Raw genomic sequence first — 15,627 nt, forward strand, 5'->3', positions numbered from 1 at the left:
TACATTCTCTGGCTCTAATGGACAGCCACCCGTCCTCTAATGGGACCAGCTCTAACGGGACAAGCCTCACCCATCAGAACAGAAGCCATTAGCACAATTCTGCGATCTCACAGAGTTCCTCCCTATAATGCTCAGGTTCTTGGAGGAATCGCCCACTCAACCATGCTAACCACACCCGTGAGAGGAGCAGCCTGGGTAATAAACATCCAGCTCTGCCTCTTCCCTCCCTCTTTTATTTACCATAGACTGCTCCAGGGCATGAAGAACAAAAACCACCAACTCTGTCTTGTTAAAATCCAAGTGCATTTTTTAGAATATGTGATTTTGCTTGATTTTATTTTATTAAAAAAGACTGGAACTCAGTCCCATATTCCTATTAAGTCAATTTTCCCAAGAGATGTCACTGTTTGAGATAATAACTTAAATATTCTTGATGTGGAGGTAGTCTCTCTCTTCCTAGTGGGATGTCTTCTTAGCTCCTTTCCCAAACTTGGCATCAAGACCAAGACCTATGAAAAGGAAGAAAATGGGCTTAGCCTTATGGGGGGAAATGAAACTTACTAATGATTGTGGTGCGGTGGGGTAGTCGGCCTTGTATCTCCAAAATGGGGGCTTTAAATAAAATACATGTCAGAACACTGGTTTTATGTAACTTCCTCAGAGACAAGAGAATGGCACCAGGATACTAGTTATTACAGATATCTGTATCTATATAAATATATCTATATAGAGATACAGATAGATATAGATACACATATAATACAGCAAGACTAAAAGAAATTTAAGAGTCAAAACTTCTAGGCTATGGCTGAATGTGGTGACTCACACCTGCAATCCCAGCATTTTGGGAGACTGAGGCAGGAGGATCATTTGAGCCCAGGAGTTTAAGGCCAGCCTAGGCAACACAGCAAGACCCCATCGCTACAAAAAAAAAAAAAAATTAGTCAGGTATTGTGGTACATGCCTATAATCGCAACTACTCGGGAGGCTGTGGTGGGAGGATCACTTGAGTCCAGGAGAACAAGGTTGCAGTGGACTATGATCGTGCCACTACACTCCAGCCTGAGCAACAGAGGGAGACCCTAGGAAGGCTGGATTAGAAATAAAGCTTCCTTTTCTCTTTTTATTTTCTTTTGATACAGATTTTCACTCTGTCACCCAGGTGGGAGTGCAGTGGTGTGATCACAGCTCACCTCAGCCTCCACCTCCTGGGCTCAAACGATCCTCCCACCTCAGCCCCGAGTAGCTGGGACCAGAGGCGTCTGCCACCATGCTCAGCTAATTTTTGTATTTTTTTGCAGAGACAAGGGTCTCATCATGTTGCCCAGGCTGGTCTCGAACTCCTAAACTCAAGCGATACTCCTGCCTCAGCCTCCCAAAGTGTTAGAATTACAGGCGTGAGCCACCACACTCAGCCTCTTTTCTCTTTTAAAAAAGTTTTCTCTGGGCTGAGCGCGGTGGCTCATGCCTGTAATCCCAGCACTCTGGGAGGCTGAGGCGGGGGGAATCACCTGAGGTTGGGAGTTCGAGACCAGCCTGACCAACACGGAGAAACCCCATCTCTACTAAAAATACAAAATCATCCGGGCATGGTGGTGCATGCCTGTAATCCCAGCTACTCCGGAGGCTGAGGCAGGAGAATTGCTTGAATCCAGGAGAAGGAGGAGGCTCACCCGATTGGTGAGCTGAGATCGTACCACTGCACTCACTCCAGCCTGGGCAACAAGAGCGAAACTCCGTCTCAAAAAAAAAGAGAAAAGTTTTCTCTAAAATATTTAAATAAATTTCATAAATATACAAGTACATTTTAGGAGAAAAAATTCAGCTGTCACTGTGTCTCTCTGTGGCCACTTACCCAGGAACACAAGCACAGTGCCCACCCACTGCATGGGGCTGATGGGATTGGCGAAGAGGATCACAGAGGCCAAAATTGTGAAGAACTTTCGAGTTGTAGTGATGATGGAGCAGGTCAGGGGACCAAAATACACAACCGTCATAAAGATGAAGCTCTAGAGAAAGATAAAGGTGAGGTCCGGTGGGCTTCTGGGTATCTGCCATTGGTCTAAAGTCTATAAACAGACCTCAGGGCTAATCTCGCCACCCTCTTCTTCCAGCCAGGCCAGTCTTTCTTAGGGAACCAGCTGCCAGAGTAGGGAAGCCAAGCCATCCCCTTTCAAGCACTCACCTGACCCAGGGCACTGGTCAGCCCAAAGAGCAGGATGTTATAGATGATGGCAGGGTACCTTTCAGCAAAGCTCAAGAACTCCCAGAGCTCCCCAGTGAACAGGATTCCTGAGAAGACATGTCAACAAATGTACGGCGCATTTTGTGCACACAAAATGTGCACACACACACACACATACTCCTGCACATGGCCTGTTAAAGAACTGCAAGGGAGGTGGGACGCGGGAAAGTGTATGGTGTGGGTTTGCATCGTCTCATCACTGATTCTTCTCATATTTTTCTCTGATTAGAGAAACTAAAGAGAATTTTGTGAGAAAGGCTTGAAAGTTAATGAGTTACTTCTACCAAAGTGATTACAAGCAGAAATCCTCAGATGCTGTAGAGATGCTGATCCACACATCCTTAGCTCAAGGAAGCCCCTCGCATTAGTCACCTTCAGCCATCAGCAGCCTCCGCCATTAACCCCAGTGTGCTGTATAAAAAATACTTTCTACATGTGCCCAAATTTGAAAAGTTAGGAAGCACTGATTTCAAAGCAAATCATTCACATTTGAACTGTTTTCAGTGTACAGCTAACTTTGTTTCCTGTGAGCACTACGTGTGTCTCATTTCCCTCATGAAAGGGAAAGTTCCCAGGTACCTCCCTGTGTTTTACTACTGAGTGTTTTCCCATGACAACTGACACACGACTCTCCTTCATTGTGCCAGTAACAAGTAGCAAACAAATCCTGCTGGTGCAGGTTTTTCCAGGAAGGTTTCTCAAGGGCTTGAACAAAAGGGCATCTTGGAACTAATTCAGGCCCTTGGTCTGGGCAACTAACAGCTAGAGGGATCAAAAGGATGAGGGCAGCCTGCCCTCTGGTGATACATGGGAAGAACAGCAGAACTGGCTCTCACCCATTCCCAGCAGCAATGTCGACCAAAGGTTGATGTTCAGCATCATGTGGTTGGAGCCTGTTTGGTAATGAGCCCGCATGTGGTCCTGGGAAACACCAGTCAGTCCATCCAGGGTCAGCGATAATAGCTGGGAAAGAAAGGGTGCAGCCTGCAGTGAAGTGGCCAACAGGGCCCTTTCCAAACCCAGGACACAAGATTCTCACTCTCAGGCTCCTCGGAAAGCCAATGCCTTTAAAGTCCTCAGAACAAAACGTTGCCATTTGGTCACAGGTGGAAGGTGGGGAGAGACCATGCTCACTACCCCCCACCCCCGCCCCCCGGCCCACGCACTGGACTGACAGGCTAACTGAGCTACGTAGTGATTTTGTAATCAGAGTAGAGCAGGAAGCTCACTTCCCAACATACTGGGAGGGGAAAGGTAGTCCCAGCAGGTTAGCTTCCTAGCTTGGAGTATAGTGCTCCAGAGACCGGATCCTGTGCTTAGGCTGCCTGGATTGGAATCCTGACTCTACCACTTCAAATAGCCAAGTGACCATGGGCAAGCGAGTTAACTTCTCTGTGCCTAGTTTCTTCATCTGTAAAATGGAGATAATACTACATATGAGATTACTGTTGTAAAAATTAGTCAATTAATATGTAAAACACTCGGAACAGTGCCTAATGCATACATACCAGCTACTATCATATTATTTTAAACTCTGGCTTCCAGGTTTCTTGGAAAGCCACAGTGAGAGACATTATTCCTTCCCTCTTTGCTTTCAGGTCTCTGTGACCTCACACCAGGATTCAGCCACAACCCTCAGAGTTATCTCTTCTCCAGAATGAGAGCTGAGTTGTAGTTAAATATTCCAGGTTTCCCACTATGGCATTAATAGAGCCAGGGGCCTGCAGCAAAGGGCAGATATGGGGACAAGGAGCACCACAATCTCCCTTGACACAGAACTGGCCTTCTACCTGCCTAGGTGAGACTATCCTTTGGTTAAGTTTGCTGGAAAAGGGTGCCTTCCCCAACAGGATCTCATACCAAGAGTAGCTCTCCATAGCCGACTGTGTGTTCTTCTATCCCAACAACTTTCTTGGGTTTGTACATGAAAAGGGCCACTCCAGCCACAATTAACAGCACACACAGGTACTTGGCCAACGGGTACTTCTTCTTCAAGAGGGTCACCCCAAGGAGCATGACTACAGGGAAAAAACAGAGTGGAAAATTCAGGCATCCATAAGGTATTGATGACCCCAATGCCCTCCCTCCCAGGAACCAAGAAAAGACTCAGGGAGAAAAGAATGACTGAGAAGGAAGGCTTAGAGAGGACAAAAGGAGGGTGCCAGGCTGGCACCTAGATAAGGATTGAGCAACAGGGTTAAGTATAAGACAGGGAGGAGGTAGAGAACAAAGGTGTAAAGTCCAGGAAGGGACAGGACAAGGGTAGGGAACAGTGGAGAAGGAAAAGAAGTTGAGATAAAGAAACTGATGATCAAAATGGGAATTAAGTTGTCTAATGACAATATAAACACATGCAACACAGAAATGGCTGACCAAGTGAAGCAGGCTAGGTCAGCCTTTAGCTCCTATTAAGGATTACCAGCCTATGAACATCACAAGAAGTGACACAGATGACAGGATGGGCAGCAGGGAGAGCTGGGGGAAACTCCCTGGAGACAGCCATGATGGGATGATGAAGCCGAGAGGGACACAGTTGTAGCAGAGAGAGAGCTTACTATAGAAGAGTGACGACAGAAGAGGAAGACCATCTTCTTTGCTTACCTGGGATTGGCTTGCAGGATTTACCAAGGACCTGAAATTAAATCCAGCAAATAATTTCTGAGCATCTGTGATGTGTCAGGTACTATGCTAGGTACCGCACTGATTAAGATGAGTAAGCACAGGGCCTGCACCAGAGACCTCAGCCTCAGAAAGCAGCCCTATCATGGCCCAACCCACCACCACTAAACCTAAGTTCTATGGTTCTATACACTCCTAATGTCTTACAGGACCGTTATCTTTTTTTTTTTTTTTTTTTTTTTTTTAACTCACAGACCTGAGGGAAGAACTCTTAGTCCTTTTCAAATGATATCTGAGCCAACCGTCATCCCACCCTGAGGTTTCACCTGAGTTGGGTAGTTGACAAACTGTAGTGCTGAATTGCTGGAGACCATGGCACCCAGATAGGAGATAGAACAGGCAGCATAGAGCCAGCTCCGGGTACGATCCACCCTGGCAGTGTCAAAAAACTGGATCACTGGGAGAAGACAAAAAAAAAAAAAAAAAAAGAAAAGAAAAGAAAAGAAAAAAAAAAAAAACAAGAGAAACCTGGTGGGGCTAGGATGGACCACTAAGCAAAGCTGAAGCCACATGAAAGGAACTTGTCTGTCAAATAAGACACAAGCTATTTCTGTCCTGTTACACTGGGAAATCTCTGAAAATTATTCATCTTTCCAATTCTACCTAAGCCCAACAAAAGACCACATGCAGGGTGGAGGTGGGGGCCTCATTCAGTTCAAGGGACCAGTCAGCCCTGCTGCTAGTCCCTAGGGAACAAAGAGAGAATGCTCAAAGCATGCTTGAAGCTGACACACAAAAGAAACTCAAAGGGAAAGAAAAAAATGTTTTAAGTATTTTCAATGGGGATTTGGAATATAGAAGACCCATTCTCTGAACATTTCTAACTCAGAAGCTGATAAAAATTGGGGAAATAATATTTTACTCCACTTCAAAGTCATTAGTTTTACAGACTTCACAGAGAGGCTGTGTAAGTACAAAATGGGGTGGAGATCATGAGTTAGCCTTTAAGGTTGAATCAATGCTTAATGCCCAGCATACTGAGGGAACTTGGGGTGGTGGGGTACCCAACAAATTACTATCTAGGTACTCACAGATCTTGGCAAACACAGCATTAATCACACATTGAATGAAGACCAAAGTTAAGGCAAAGGTGAACGTCTCCTGCTTGGCTCCTTCCCCATACTTTCCTCTTGTTCTAGAAATGAAATGCATGAGAAAAGAGGGAGAAATTAGTGTATTTCACTCACTGTCATCTAATATATCCCGAGCCACTGAAAACTTTAAAATTATCTTGCCTCTCTGGATGTAGGCAGAGTTTGTTAAGGACCACTAGGCTCATTTGCAAAAGGGGCTGATTTTACTGGATCTAGAAACTAGACATCCCAGCCTACTGATTCCAAAGCCTAAGAAAAGAATACCCGAAAAAGACGGAGAGGAAACATGCAGAACGAGATAGTGAAATCAGGTACCCCAGGCAGGAGGAGACGGTATTTCGGCTATGGCACCAAGGCCGAGGACGAATAGGTTGTTTGCAAGCATCTGGGAGTACCAAAAGGGGGCCGACTCGGGTCCTGTTTGAGGGATAGAAGTCTCAGCCTGTAAAACGCAGGCCCTTAGAACCAAGCGGGGAAAAACAGCTAAGAAAAGAAAATAACCAAGTCCGAAGAATCCAGAAAATAATCCTGGAGTTCTGGAATTCTGGGTTGGCTCAGCCATAGCTGCAAAAGTAGTGGGGTGCTAAGAGGGCGACAGCCGGGCAGGAGGACAAGAGGAAAGCCCGGGTCCAGAGGCAGAAGGCCCGGGATCCCTGTCACAGGCTGGGGAGAGAATGTCGGCCCGCCCCCGGGGTCGCTCACATCTTTTCCTGCAGGATCCCATAGTAAAAATAGCAGACAAAGACACCCAGGAAGCAGAGCGGCAGGCGCAGCCGGTCGGGCACCAGGGAGCTGCTAGAGGCCATGAGACGCCCAGAGGAGCCGACTGGAGACCCGCTCACAACCGGCACCGGCAGCAGCGGCGGCGGAGGCGACAGCTCCAGCCGGACATCGCCGACCGGCGGCAGGGGCCTCATAGGAGCTGCATGCGACCGCTGTCCAGCAGGGCCCAGCAGTCACTACCAGAACTGCCGGCTCAGGGCTGCCAAGGGGGAAACTCCTCAGAACCCAGCAACCACTTCCTAGGAAAGAAAACCCGCCCTGGGACCTTGGCTCCATCCCTGAGGGCCAGGGGAACCGGCAGCCTCGAGACTGATCCCTCGCCCTGGAGATTTTTCCAATCAGGCAACTCTGAGGACAACTGCGACCCAGAGCACCACAGGGTGTCCTAGAGCCACCTGGGCGTAGAATAATGACGTATAAGGATGTGGAGGCCACCAATTGGCTGCGCTGTGCGAAGACGGACAGGTAGGCGGGGCAGGAGGAGGTGTGGCCGGCAGAGCAAATCCAATAGTCTTTTCCGCGGCGGGCGGCCAGGCTTCTGCTGGGTCCTAATGCCAAATCCCTTACTGGAGCCTCAGCGCCGTCTAGCTGCTGCCCAGCGTCAGCGACTTTACCTGCTCATTACCTAGGCACATCACTAGGCTTCCAAGGGGGAGAGCGGCACAGTAAGTCTCGGCTTGGTCACTTAAAGGCGGGGTAACCTACCCGTGTCACCCAAGTTCTGAGCCGGAGTTTTCCAGGTCTGGAAACTAGGGATAATTAGTAATAGCCACCTTGTCGCCTCTTGGCTGTTGTGAGGATCAAATAAGAGTGTTTTGTAAACTGTAAAGTATGCTGTGCAAGCTTAAGGTATTATTAGTCATCACTGTTTCTCAGCCCTGATCTTATTTCCTCACATCGAGGGGTGGAAATGGAGGCTTACTGAAGTCAGTTTTCTTCCAAGTCCTAACAACTCACCAACAATGGCGCAAACCCTTCGGCCGCGCTCCTGAATATTTCCCATTAATGAGCTCCTCGTTGGATCCCTTCCTCATGCAAGTGTTGGGTCTTCACTTGCTGGCACGAATTGCCAGGGCAAGACTGACCTCAGGTCTTCCTACTACTACCTCCAACCCCCTACTTAATTGGCCCAAATCTCCGGCCACCTGGTGGACTCTGGGCTGCTCTCTAGGTCGAGGCTCCTTCTCTTCTAGCAGCCTGCTCTTTTGGCACAGCCTCAGGCAAAGGAAGGAAATACTGGGCAGCACCACACCCATCGCTCCGGGCCTGACTCACTAAGGCTTTGCGGGGGAGCCAGAAGTCTTTTAGAGGGAGGGGTAAGGGATAGAAGATAGGGTGTCCCCAGCCCACTGTCTCCTCGATATTAGTGGCATGGGAAAGCCCCATACATTTGCTCTGTTGCTCAGTAGCTTACTCTACTGGCTCAGCCCGCGATGCCAGGGCACCAAATAGCTGGGAAGAGAGACCTGCCAGCTCTACTTCTTTACCAGCTGGGACCTCAAACAATTCGCTTGTCCTGAGTCGAGTTTCCTCACGTGAAATTAATGGGAATATAATAACAAGCAGGAGAGCGCTGTGGTTAGAAACATGGGCACTGGATTCAAATGATCAGGTTTCCAATCCTAGCTCTCCCACTTCATATCTGTGTCTTTTGGGGAAAGTTATTCAATCTATTTGTCCTTCCCTGATTATACAGTGGGACTTACCATATTTCTCTTACTGGGTGGTTGTCATATTTCAATAACACTTTATGTAAAGCACTTAACATGGTAGCTGGTTCTTACCAGCCCAATGAATGGTGGTTGGGATAGCCTGGTTTAGGAGTTTGTTGTCAGGTCTTATGAGGCAGATACAATTGTACTTATTATGACTGCCCTTGGGGTAGTCAACTGTTCACCCATACAATGGGGATGTGTCTTTTGTGAAAATGCTTCGGAAATTCCAAAGCATCATTGAAATATTGAGATGGTTATTCCCATTTTCCCCAAAAGCCTAAGAGCTCTTACAGGTGCAGCATTATAAAGGCTGCGAAAGGATAAGAGTAGTGTCTTTGTATAGTTTCTTTGTTCCCTTCAAGGCTGCACACTATGTTGTGGGTACTCCCTGAGATGAACCAAAGCTTCCCCAAAACTGTCAAGAGATCCAACCAGTGCAAAGAACACCCACAATGTCAAACTGTCTTCCCTTGGTCACCTGCTTTTCCTTTCTGAAATCCATTCTCCTTAGCTTTTTCAGACTCATACAAGAATGGGTAACTTCCCCAGTGACTCCCTCACCCCACCTCTAGGACAAACCACCCTCTTCATTCTGGACAGCCTTTTCATGGGTCTGTTGTTTATATGTCCATGTAAAGTATGCAAGCATGGTGTCCAGAGGACAGGAACTCTGTGTACAGCCATAACAACACCCAGATGTGGGAATTGAGGCTCCTTCTCTTGAAGACAAAGATGAAATGATCAGTATAATACCCTTAATCTCTACCCCACTCCTCCTTCCCCAAATATTTAACAGAACTTCAAGCTGCTGGGAATATTTATTTATTTATTTGGTCTATTAACACCAAGATCTGCAAAAAAACAACCTCTAAACACAAGATAAGAAAACTCGAACATTAACATTCTTCAATTTTGTGTAAGCTCTGCAATACGGAAAATATACAAACTTCAAACAGCTGCAAAAATAGTGTCTTTGGGAGAAAATAGAGTCTCTACATCGATACAAGAAAAATAGGCATTTTTCTAATCCATCCAGCCCTGGGGTGGGCGGAGAGTATAGAGTCGCCATTTGCCACCTGGAGGAATGCCAGCTCTCCTCCCCACTACCCACCTGGGGCTGGGCGGGCTGGGCTGCTACTTAAGACAATCTTTAGTCAGGGTGAAAGCGAGATGAAAATGCCACTTGGGAAAACACTTGTTTCCTCCCTCTGCCAGCAGCTGAATTGGTCAAGTGTCATGGCCCGTTAGGGCTGCTTTGGTCAGCTCCTCCAATGAGAGGGAGGCGTGGGGATAGGGCTGAGAGGATGGGGGATCTATCTTATGGTCTCCTGGAGGAGAGGGAAGGAAATCTGTGGCGTCTTCTCTCCTTCGTTCATGGCCAGCTTGCTCTGTGACAAAAATAAGGGCCTCCTATACAGTCATTTGGACTGACACCCGGGGGTGGGGGACTCAAGACCTTCTGGGTGTTTTCCACCAAGTGAGGGATGTGGCAGGTACACAGGTGTGAATTGTGAGCTGCCCAGCTACTAGTGGAGAAGGCAGGTCCCATCACGTTCAGAGGGGCCGGTGCCCATCAAAAAGAGGACCCAGGGCTTTGACACAGTAAGTGAAAGAAAGTGCTCGAAGGCCGAGAGGGAAGGGCCCCTCCATACCCCATCTCAGGGGACCTGGGGAGGGACCTGCCACCAAGGCACTGGTCTCTATGGTAAAGTGGGGCAGGGGTGGGACCCTCAGACCATCAGGGAGCTCTGGAAAAGCACAGGCTCTTCTGATGGTGGGGTGCGCTGCCATGGCTCGAATGGCAGTGGGGAGGCCTTGGAGGCCTCCGGATCCTTCCGAGGTGGTGGCCTGGGGCTGGCCGGGGGAAGGGGAGATCCCGGGTTTGAGGGGCAGTTACGGAAGATGAAGCCCATGCCGGGGAAGAGGGGCTTCATCAGGTTGACGGGGCAGAAGGCTGAGCCGGTCGGGTTGAAATGGACTTTGTTCTTGTCAGGACAGGAAGTCAGGAAGGCCAGGTCAGGACCTGGGGACCTGGAGGATGAAGAGAGACACACAAGACACATACGTACACACAGAGAGAAACAGACAGCGAGAGAGGGTGAGATGTCACAGCATCAAGGCAGCAGGAGAGCTGGGTCTCTGTTCAAACAGAATTGGAACTTGACCGAAAACCAAGCCCCTCAGCTCTCTATTTTTAAAAAAATATGGCTAAACAACGGGAAATGCTCTTCAGCTAAAAAGAGGAGGGATTGAAGCTAGACAGAAAGGAGAACTTCCTGACAATGTGATTCAAGAAGTGGAGACCAAGAAATCTTTTCATTCGAAAGATTTCATCAGTGGCTGGGCACAGAGGCTCACGCCTATAATCCCAGCACTTTGGAAGGCCAAGGTGGATGGATCACTTGAGGTCAGGAGTTCGAGACCAGCCTGGCCGACATGGTGAAACCCTGTCTCCAGTAAAAATACAAAAAATTAGCCGGGTGTGGCAGCATGCTCCTGTAATCCCAGCTATTCAGAAGGCTGAGGCAGGAGAATCACTTGAACCTGGGAGGCGGAGGTTGCAGTAAGCCAAGATCGTGCTATTGCACTCCAGCCTGGGCAACAGAGCAAGACTCCATCTCAAAAAGAAAAGAAAAGAAATATTTCCTTAGTGAATGGTGTTTTGGGGACAGACCACATGCCTGAAAGCAGAGATCAAAGCCAAGTGACTAAAGTGGGGTTTCTCAGCCTTGGCACCACTGACATTTTGGGCTGGATGATTCTTTGTTGCGGGGTGGGGATGGAGGCATTGTCCTGTGCATTGTAAGATGCTTAACAGTGTCCCTGGCCTCTACTTACTAGATCCCAGTAGTACCACGACTCCTCCCCTCTAGCTGTGACAACTAAAAATGTCTCTTGATATTGCCAAATGTTCCCTAGTTGAAATCTACTGGCCTAAAGAATCTAATTGTTGGGCACATTTGAAAGGTATGGGGTTCTTTGTTGTTGTTGTTTTGTTTTTGAGACAGAGTCTCACTCTGTGGCCCAGGCTGGAGTGCAGTGTGGCAGGATCATGGCTTACTGCAGCCTCGACCTCCCCGGTCCAAGCAATCCTCCCACCTCATCCTCCTGAGTAGCTGGGACTACAGGCATGAACCACCATGCCCAGCTAATTGCTTTATTTTTATTTTGTAGAGAAGGGGTCTCTGTATGCTACCCAGGCTGGCCTCCAGAAAGGTGTGATTTTCAAAACTTTGAGAGGAAAGGATGGCAACAACTGTGAGAAAGGCAGCTAGACCTTATCGGAAGATCTGGGTTCTAACTCACCATGTGGTCCTTGTCATATCTGTCTCACCCTCCTTTTTAATTTTAATTTTTTAATTGTTTTTAGAGACAGGGTCTTGCTCTCTCACCCAAGCTGGAATACAGTGGTGTGATCATAGCTCACTGCAGCCTCAAACTCCTAGGTGCAAGTAATCCTCCTGCTCAGCTTCCCAAGGAGCTGGGATTACAGACGCCTGCCACCATTCTAGGCTAATTTTATTATTATTATTTTTTTGGTAGAGATGGGAGTCTCACTATGTTGACCAGGCTGGTCTTGAACTCCTGGGCTCAAGTGATCCTCCTGCCTTGGCCTCCCAGAGCACTGGGATGACAGGCATGAGCCACCGCACCCAGCCTGTCTCACCTTTATAATGTGAGAGGAATCATCCTTCCTCTTTTGATTGTTTAGGAAGATGGAATGATAAAAGGTCAGGTCAGAGAGTTCCTGAGTAAGGGATAGCCCTGATTCCTTACTGTATGGCCAAGCCTAGAGGGTGAAACAGCCCTAAGAAGCTGACGGTTTGAAAATCCCAGGTGAGAAGACAAAGGTATGAGAAGACGGTGAAGCTCTGCCACCAATGGTTCTCACCAATCACCTTTTTCTTTTTTACTTTTTATTGAAGTATAATATATACACTCAGAGAAAAATGCACTCAGTATACAGACTGATAAATTGGTTACCATCTTTTTTTTTGGACAGGGTCTCACTCTGTTGTCCACGCTGGAGTGCAGTGGTGCAATCTTGGCTCACTGCAACCTCCACCTCCTGGGCTCAAGCAATTCTCCCACCTAAGCCTCCTCAGTAGCTAGGATTACAGGCACCCACCACCATACCTGGATAATATTTTAACATTTTTTGTAGAGAGGGTGTCTCCCTATGTTGCCCAGGCTGGTCTTGAACTCCTGGATTCAAGCAATCCTCCCACCTAAGCCTCCTCAGTAGCTAGGATTACAGGCACCCTCCACCATACCTGGATAATATTTTAACATTTTTTGTAGAGAGGGTGTCTCCCTATGTTGCCCAGGCTGGTCTTGAACTCCTGGACTCAAGCAATCCTCCCTTGGCTTCCCAAAGTGCTGGAATTATAGGTATGAGCCACTGCACCCAGCCAATTACCATCTTAATTCCGGAATTCCAATAATTCTAGAGCCCAGGAAGAGCAAGGTGTGAAGAGAAGAGCAGAGACCTGGCACAGAGTCAGGAGAGGTGGAGGGTAAAGGCCCACGTGGTGGGTGTGTTTGGGAAGGCCTGGTGTCCTAGAGACTCCACAGTGGCAAGGGCTTCCCTGATGGAGAAGGGTTTAAAAGAGTCCCAATTTATGGAGGGATGGGGAATGGGCAAGAGAGAGAACGTTCTAGGTGTGTGCATGTACGTGTTGGGAAGGTGACCAAGGGGAGACCCAGCAACACTCAGAGAATATGATGGCAACCAGCATGACCCTGAATACCTTGACTCCTTGCCTGGAAAATCCAGATGATCTTGGAGGGGACAACAGCTAAGAAGGGGGAAATGTGGCAGAAGAATGGCTAAACACACAAACTTCCCAATAGGAAAGTTGATTAAATAAAGAAACCTCAGTGAACTACAGAATGTAAATCCCGGCATATCTTAGAAAATCACTGATGGATCACCACCACTCTTTTTTTTTTTTTTTTTTTTGGAGACAGAGTCTCAGTCTGTTGCCCTGACTGAAGTGTAGTGGTGCAATCTCAGCTCACTGCAATCTCCACCTCCTGGGTTCAAGCAATTCTCGTGCCTCAGCCTCCTGAGGAGCTGGGATTACAGGCATGCACTAACACACCCGGCTAATTTTTGTATTTTTAGTAGAGGGAGGGTTTTGCCATGTTGCCCAGGCTGGTCTCGAACTCCTGGCCTCAAGTGATCTGCCCACCTCAGTCTCCCAAAGTGCTGTCATTACAGGCGTGAGCCACTGCACCCAGCTGATCACCACTTCCTTTTTTTTTTTTTTTTTTTGAGATGGAGACTCACTCTGTTGCCCAGGCTGGAGTGCGGTGGCGTGATCTCGGCTCACTGCAACCTCTGCCTCCCAGGTTCAAGCGATTCTCCTGCCTCAGCCTCCTGAGTAGCTGGGATAACAGGTGCCTGCCACCACACCTGTCTAATTTTGTATTTTTAGTAGAGACGGGGTCTTGCCATGTTGGACCAGGCTGGTCTCAAACTCCTGACCTCAGGTGATAAACGCCCACCTCAGCCTCCCAAAGTGCTGGGATTAGAGGCATGAGCCACTGTACCCAGCCCACCACCTCTCTTAAAGGGTTAATGCAGGGGCAGGAAGATAAATGAGCTGACTTTAAGGCCTCTTCTGGCATTGAGTCTATGAAAAAATCAAGATGAGCTACAGCTTAATTTCCACCCACATTTCCAGGTTGTAATTACTCCACCATAATGTGGATTGAGGGAGGGTACAAGAGCCTAGAGTCTGCTGAAGCTAAGAGATCTGGCCTCTTCCCTCCACAGCTTCTCAGAGGACCTAGGAGTCTTGAAGGGATCCCAGGCAACAATAATAACAGTAACAAAACCTCTAGTGGCAATGGTTTTCTCTGTAACTCCTACTGTGGCTTCTGTATGTACCTTCGGCTGCCACCATGGGTTATTGCTCCCTTATTTGAGATACAAATGGTGCTCTCAATGACCCAAATCCAGTCCCAGCTACATCTTCACTCACACACCATGACTAAACTTCCTGACTGCCACTGAATCCCCAAGTTGGTGTGAATCTGCCCTGGTGAGTATTAAGCTGGCAGCAGGAAATGAAATGAGCTCTTTGGTGCCTGCTAACGGGGACAGGGGCATTTGGAAAGGTTGGCTCTCAATTCTTTTGGCTAATGGGAGGAAAGTGTAAAGAATCAACAGAAGAATGGCTTCTGAACGATCCAATCTGGTTTGGAAATTTTCCATAGTCCTTACTTGCAAGGACTGGAAATTTCTGTCTGGGAGTTCATGACACTTGAACCACTACAGCCACAGGGTGAAGACTTGACTCCGAAGCTCAAACTGTTAAGCTGTTTAGGCCCCCCATTCTACTCCAGTGGGGCTGAAACACTTCTAATCTCTGACTGAAGAGAAATACTAGTATGTTCTCCCCACACCCCCCATCTCTTGCTCTCTCTCTCTCTCTCTGATTATGGTCTAGCAAATTCTCACACCTTCCCCGGAGATGGAAAAAAATAGAAGAAACAAAGGGCTTAGGTTTCAGATATATTTTCTTTCCAGCTCCTGCTGCGCTTGTGGCTGGCATGTGGGCAGAGAGCAGGTTTCTATGGAGATAATGATAAGCAAAGATTTAAGTGCTCAGAGTAGGTAATGTCAACACGTTTGATCATGGAAAGCTGGCAATACTTATCATCTAAAGTTGACAACACCTCTATGACAAGAGAGAGTCCAAGACTGAAGAAGGTGGGAGAATGTAGGCCCACCCTCCCCTCCCACACCCTGTCCACTTGGTGTACTCACGTGGCTTCTTCAAACACACGCACTTTCTCACAGCCTTCTGGGGGCTCCCGTTTGAAGACGTAGCTATGATTAGGCCGAGGGGAGGCAGCAAAGGCAAGGACTGGAGATGGGCTGCCATCTTCAAGAAAGGCTGGGTGTCCTGGAGAGGAGGCTGTGAACAGAGCAAGGCTGAGTCTAGTGGAGATGAAGGGAAGGCCTCCACTTTTCTGGGTCCAGGACTGAGGTGTAAAGTGGCAAGGCTGGGGACACATGGTAAGGAAGAGGGTAGCGGGTGTGCTTATCCAGTGTGATTATACTCTACCTTAAAAACCTTTGAGGCAGCTTACAAAAATA

At 47.9% G+C, this 15,627-nt stretch overlaps 2 protein-coding genes across 11 annotated transcripts in view; both read right to left on the minus strand.

The window, feature by feature from the left end:
- Positions 1 to 319: 319 nt before the first annotated feature.
- On the minus strand, positions 320 to 7,100 carry SLC35B1 (solute carrier family 35 member B1). 3 transcript variants are annotated; one of them, XR_010153290.1, is made up of 10 exons: positions 6,721 to 6,975; positions 5,956 to 6,059; positions 5,191 to 5,321; positions 4,847 to 4,877; positions 4,106 to 4,263; positions 3,082 to 3,208; positions 2,186 to 2,292; positions 1,856 to 2,009; positions 829 to 921; positions 320 to 509 (listed from the first exon to the last, which is right to left on the minus strand). XR_010153290.1 is itself a non-coding variant. In XM_063799812.1 (10 exons), exons 1-9 carry the CDS (start codon positions 6,933 to 6,935, stop codon positions 1,706 to 1,708), a joined length of 1,062 nt encoding a protein of 353 aa, XP_063655882.1. In that variant the 5' UTR covers positions 6,936 to 6,975; the 3' UTR covers positions 320 to 509; positions 1,674 to 1,705. The 3 variants fall into 3 exon arrangements, 2 of the variants coding, with proteins under 2 accessions (XP_063655882.1, XP_001156965.2); XM_063799812.1 differs by lacking the exon at positions 829 to 921 and adding an exon at positions 1,674 to 1,740; XM_001156965.7 differs by lacking the exon at positions 829 to 921 and having other exon boundaries at positions 6,721 to 7,100.
- A 2,222-nt stretch (positions 7,101 to 9,322) lies between these two features.
- The window catches only part of FAM117A (family with sequence similarity 117 member A), a 79,063-nt gene continuing 72,758 nt past the window's right edge, over positions 9,323 to 15,627 (minus strand). For all 8 annotated transcript variants that reach the window (XM_054671117.2, XM_054671119.2, XM_063799815.1 and 5 more), the window contains 2 exons: positions 15,295 to 15,445; positions 9,323 to 10,547 (listed from right to left, as the gene is read on the minus strand). In XM_054671117.2, the coding sequence (XP_054527092.1) occupies positions 10,247 to 10,547; positions 15,295 to 15,445 (452 nt within the window). In that variant the 3' untranslated portion in view covers positions 9,323 to 10,246. The remainder of the gene's footprint in view (positions 10,548 to 15,294; positions 15,446 to 15,627) is intronic.

This window comes from Pan troglodytes, chromosome 19 (genome assembly GCF_028858775.2).
Source record: "Pan troglodytes isolate AG18354 chromosome 19, NHGRI_mPanTro3-v2.0_pri, whole genome shotgun sequence".
NCBI classification, from domain to species: domain Eukaryota; kingdom Metazoa; phylum Chordata; class Mammalia; order Primates; family Hominidae; genus Pan; species Pan troglodytes.

Bases quoted from the DNA above. Each gene is read 5' to 3' on its own strand.
- SLC35B1 (XM_001156965.7), bottom strand. From the start codon at position 6,935: ATGAGGCCCCTGCCGCCGGTCGGCGATGTCCGGCTGGAGCTGTCGCCT. The intron at 6,060-6,720 runs GTGAGCGACCCC...TTTCATTTCTAG, and splicing joins GGGATCCTGCAGGAAAAGAT to AACAAGAGGAAAGTATGGGG. The intron at 2,293-3,081 runs GTGAGAGCCAGT...ATGTCTTCTCAG, and splicing joins GACATTGCTGCTGGGAATGG to GAATCCTGTTCACTGGGGAG.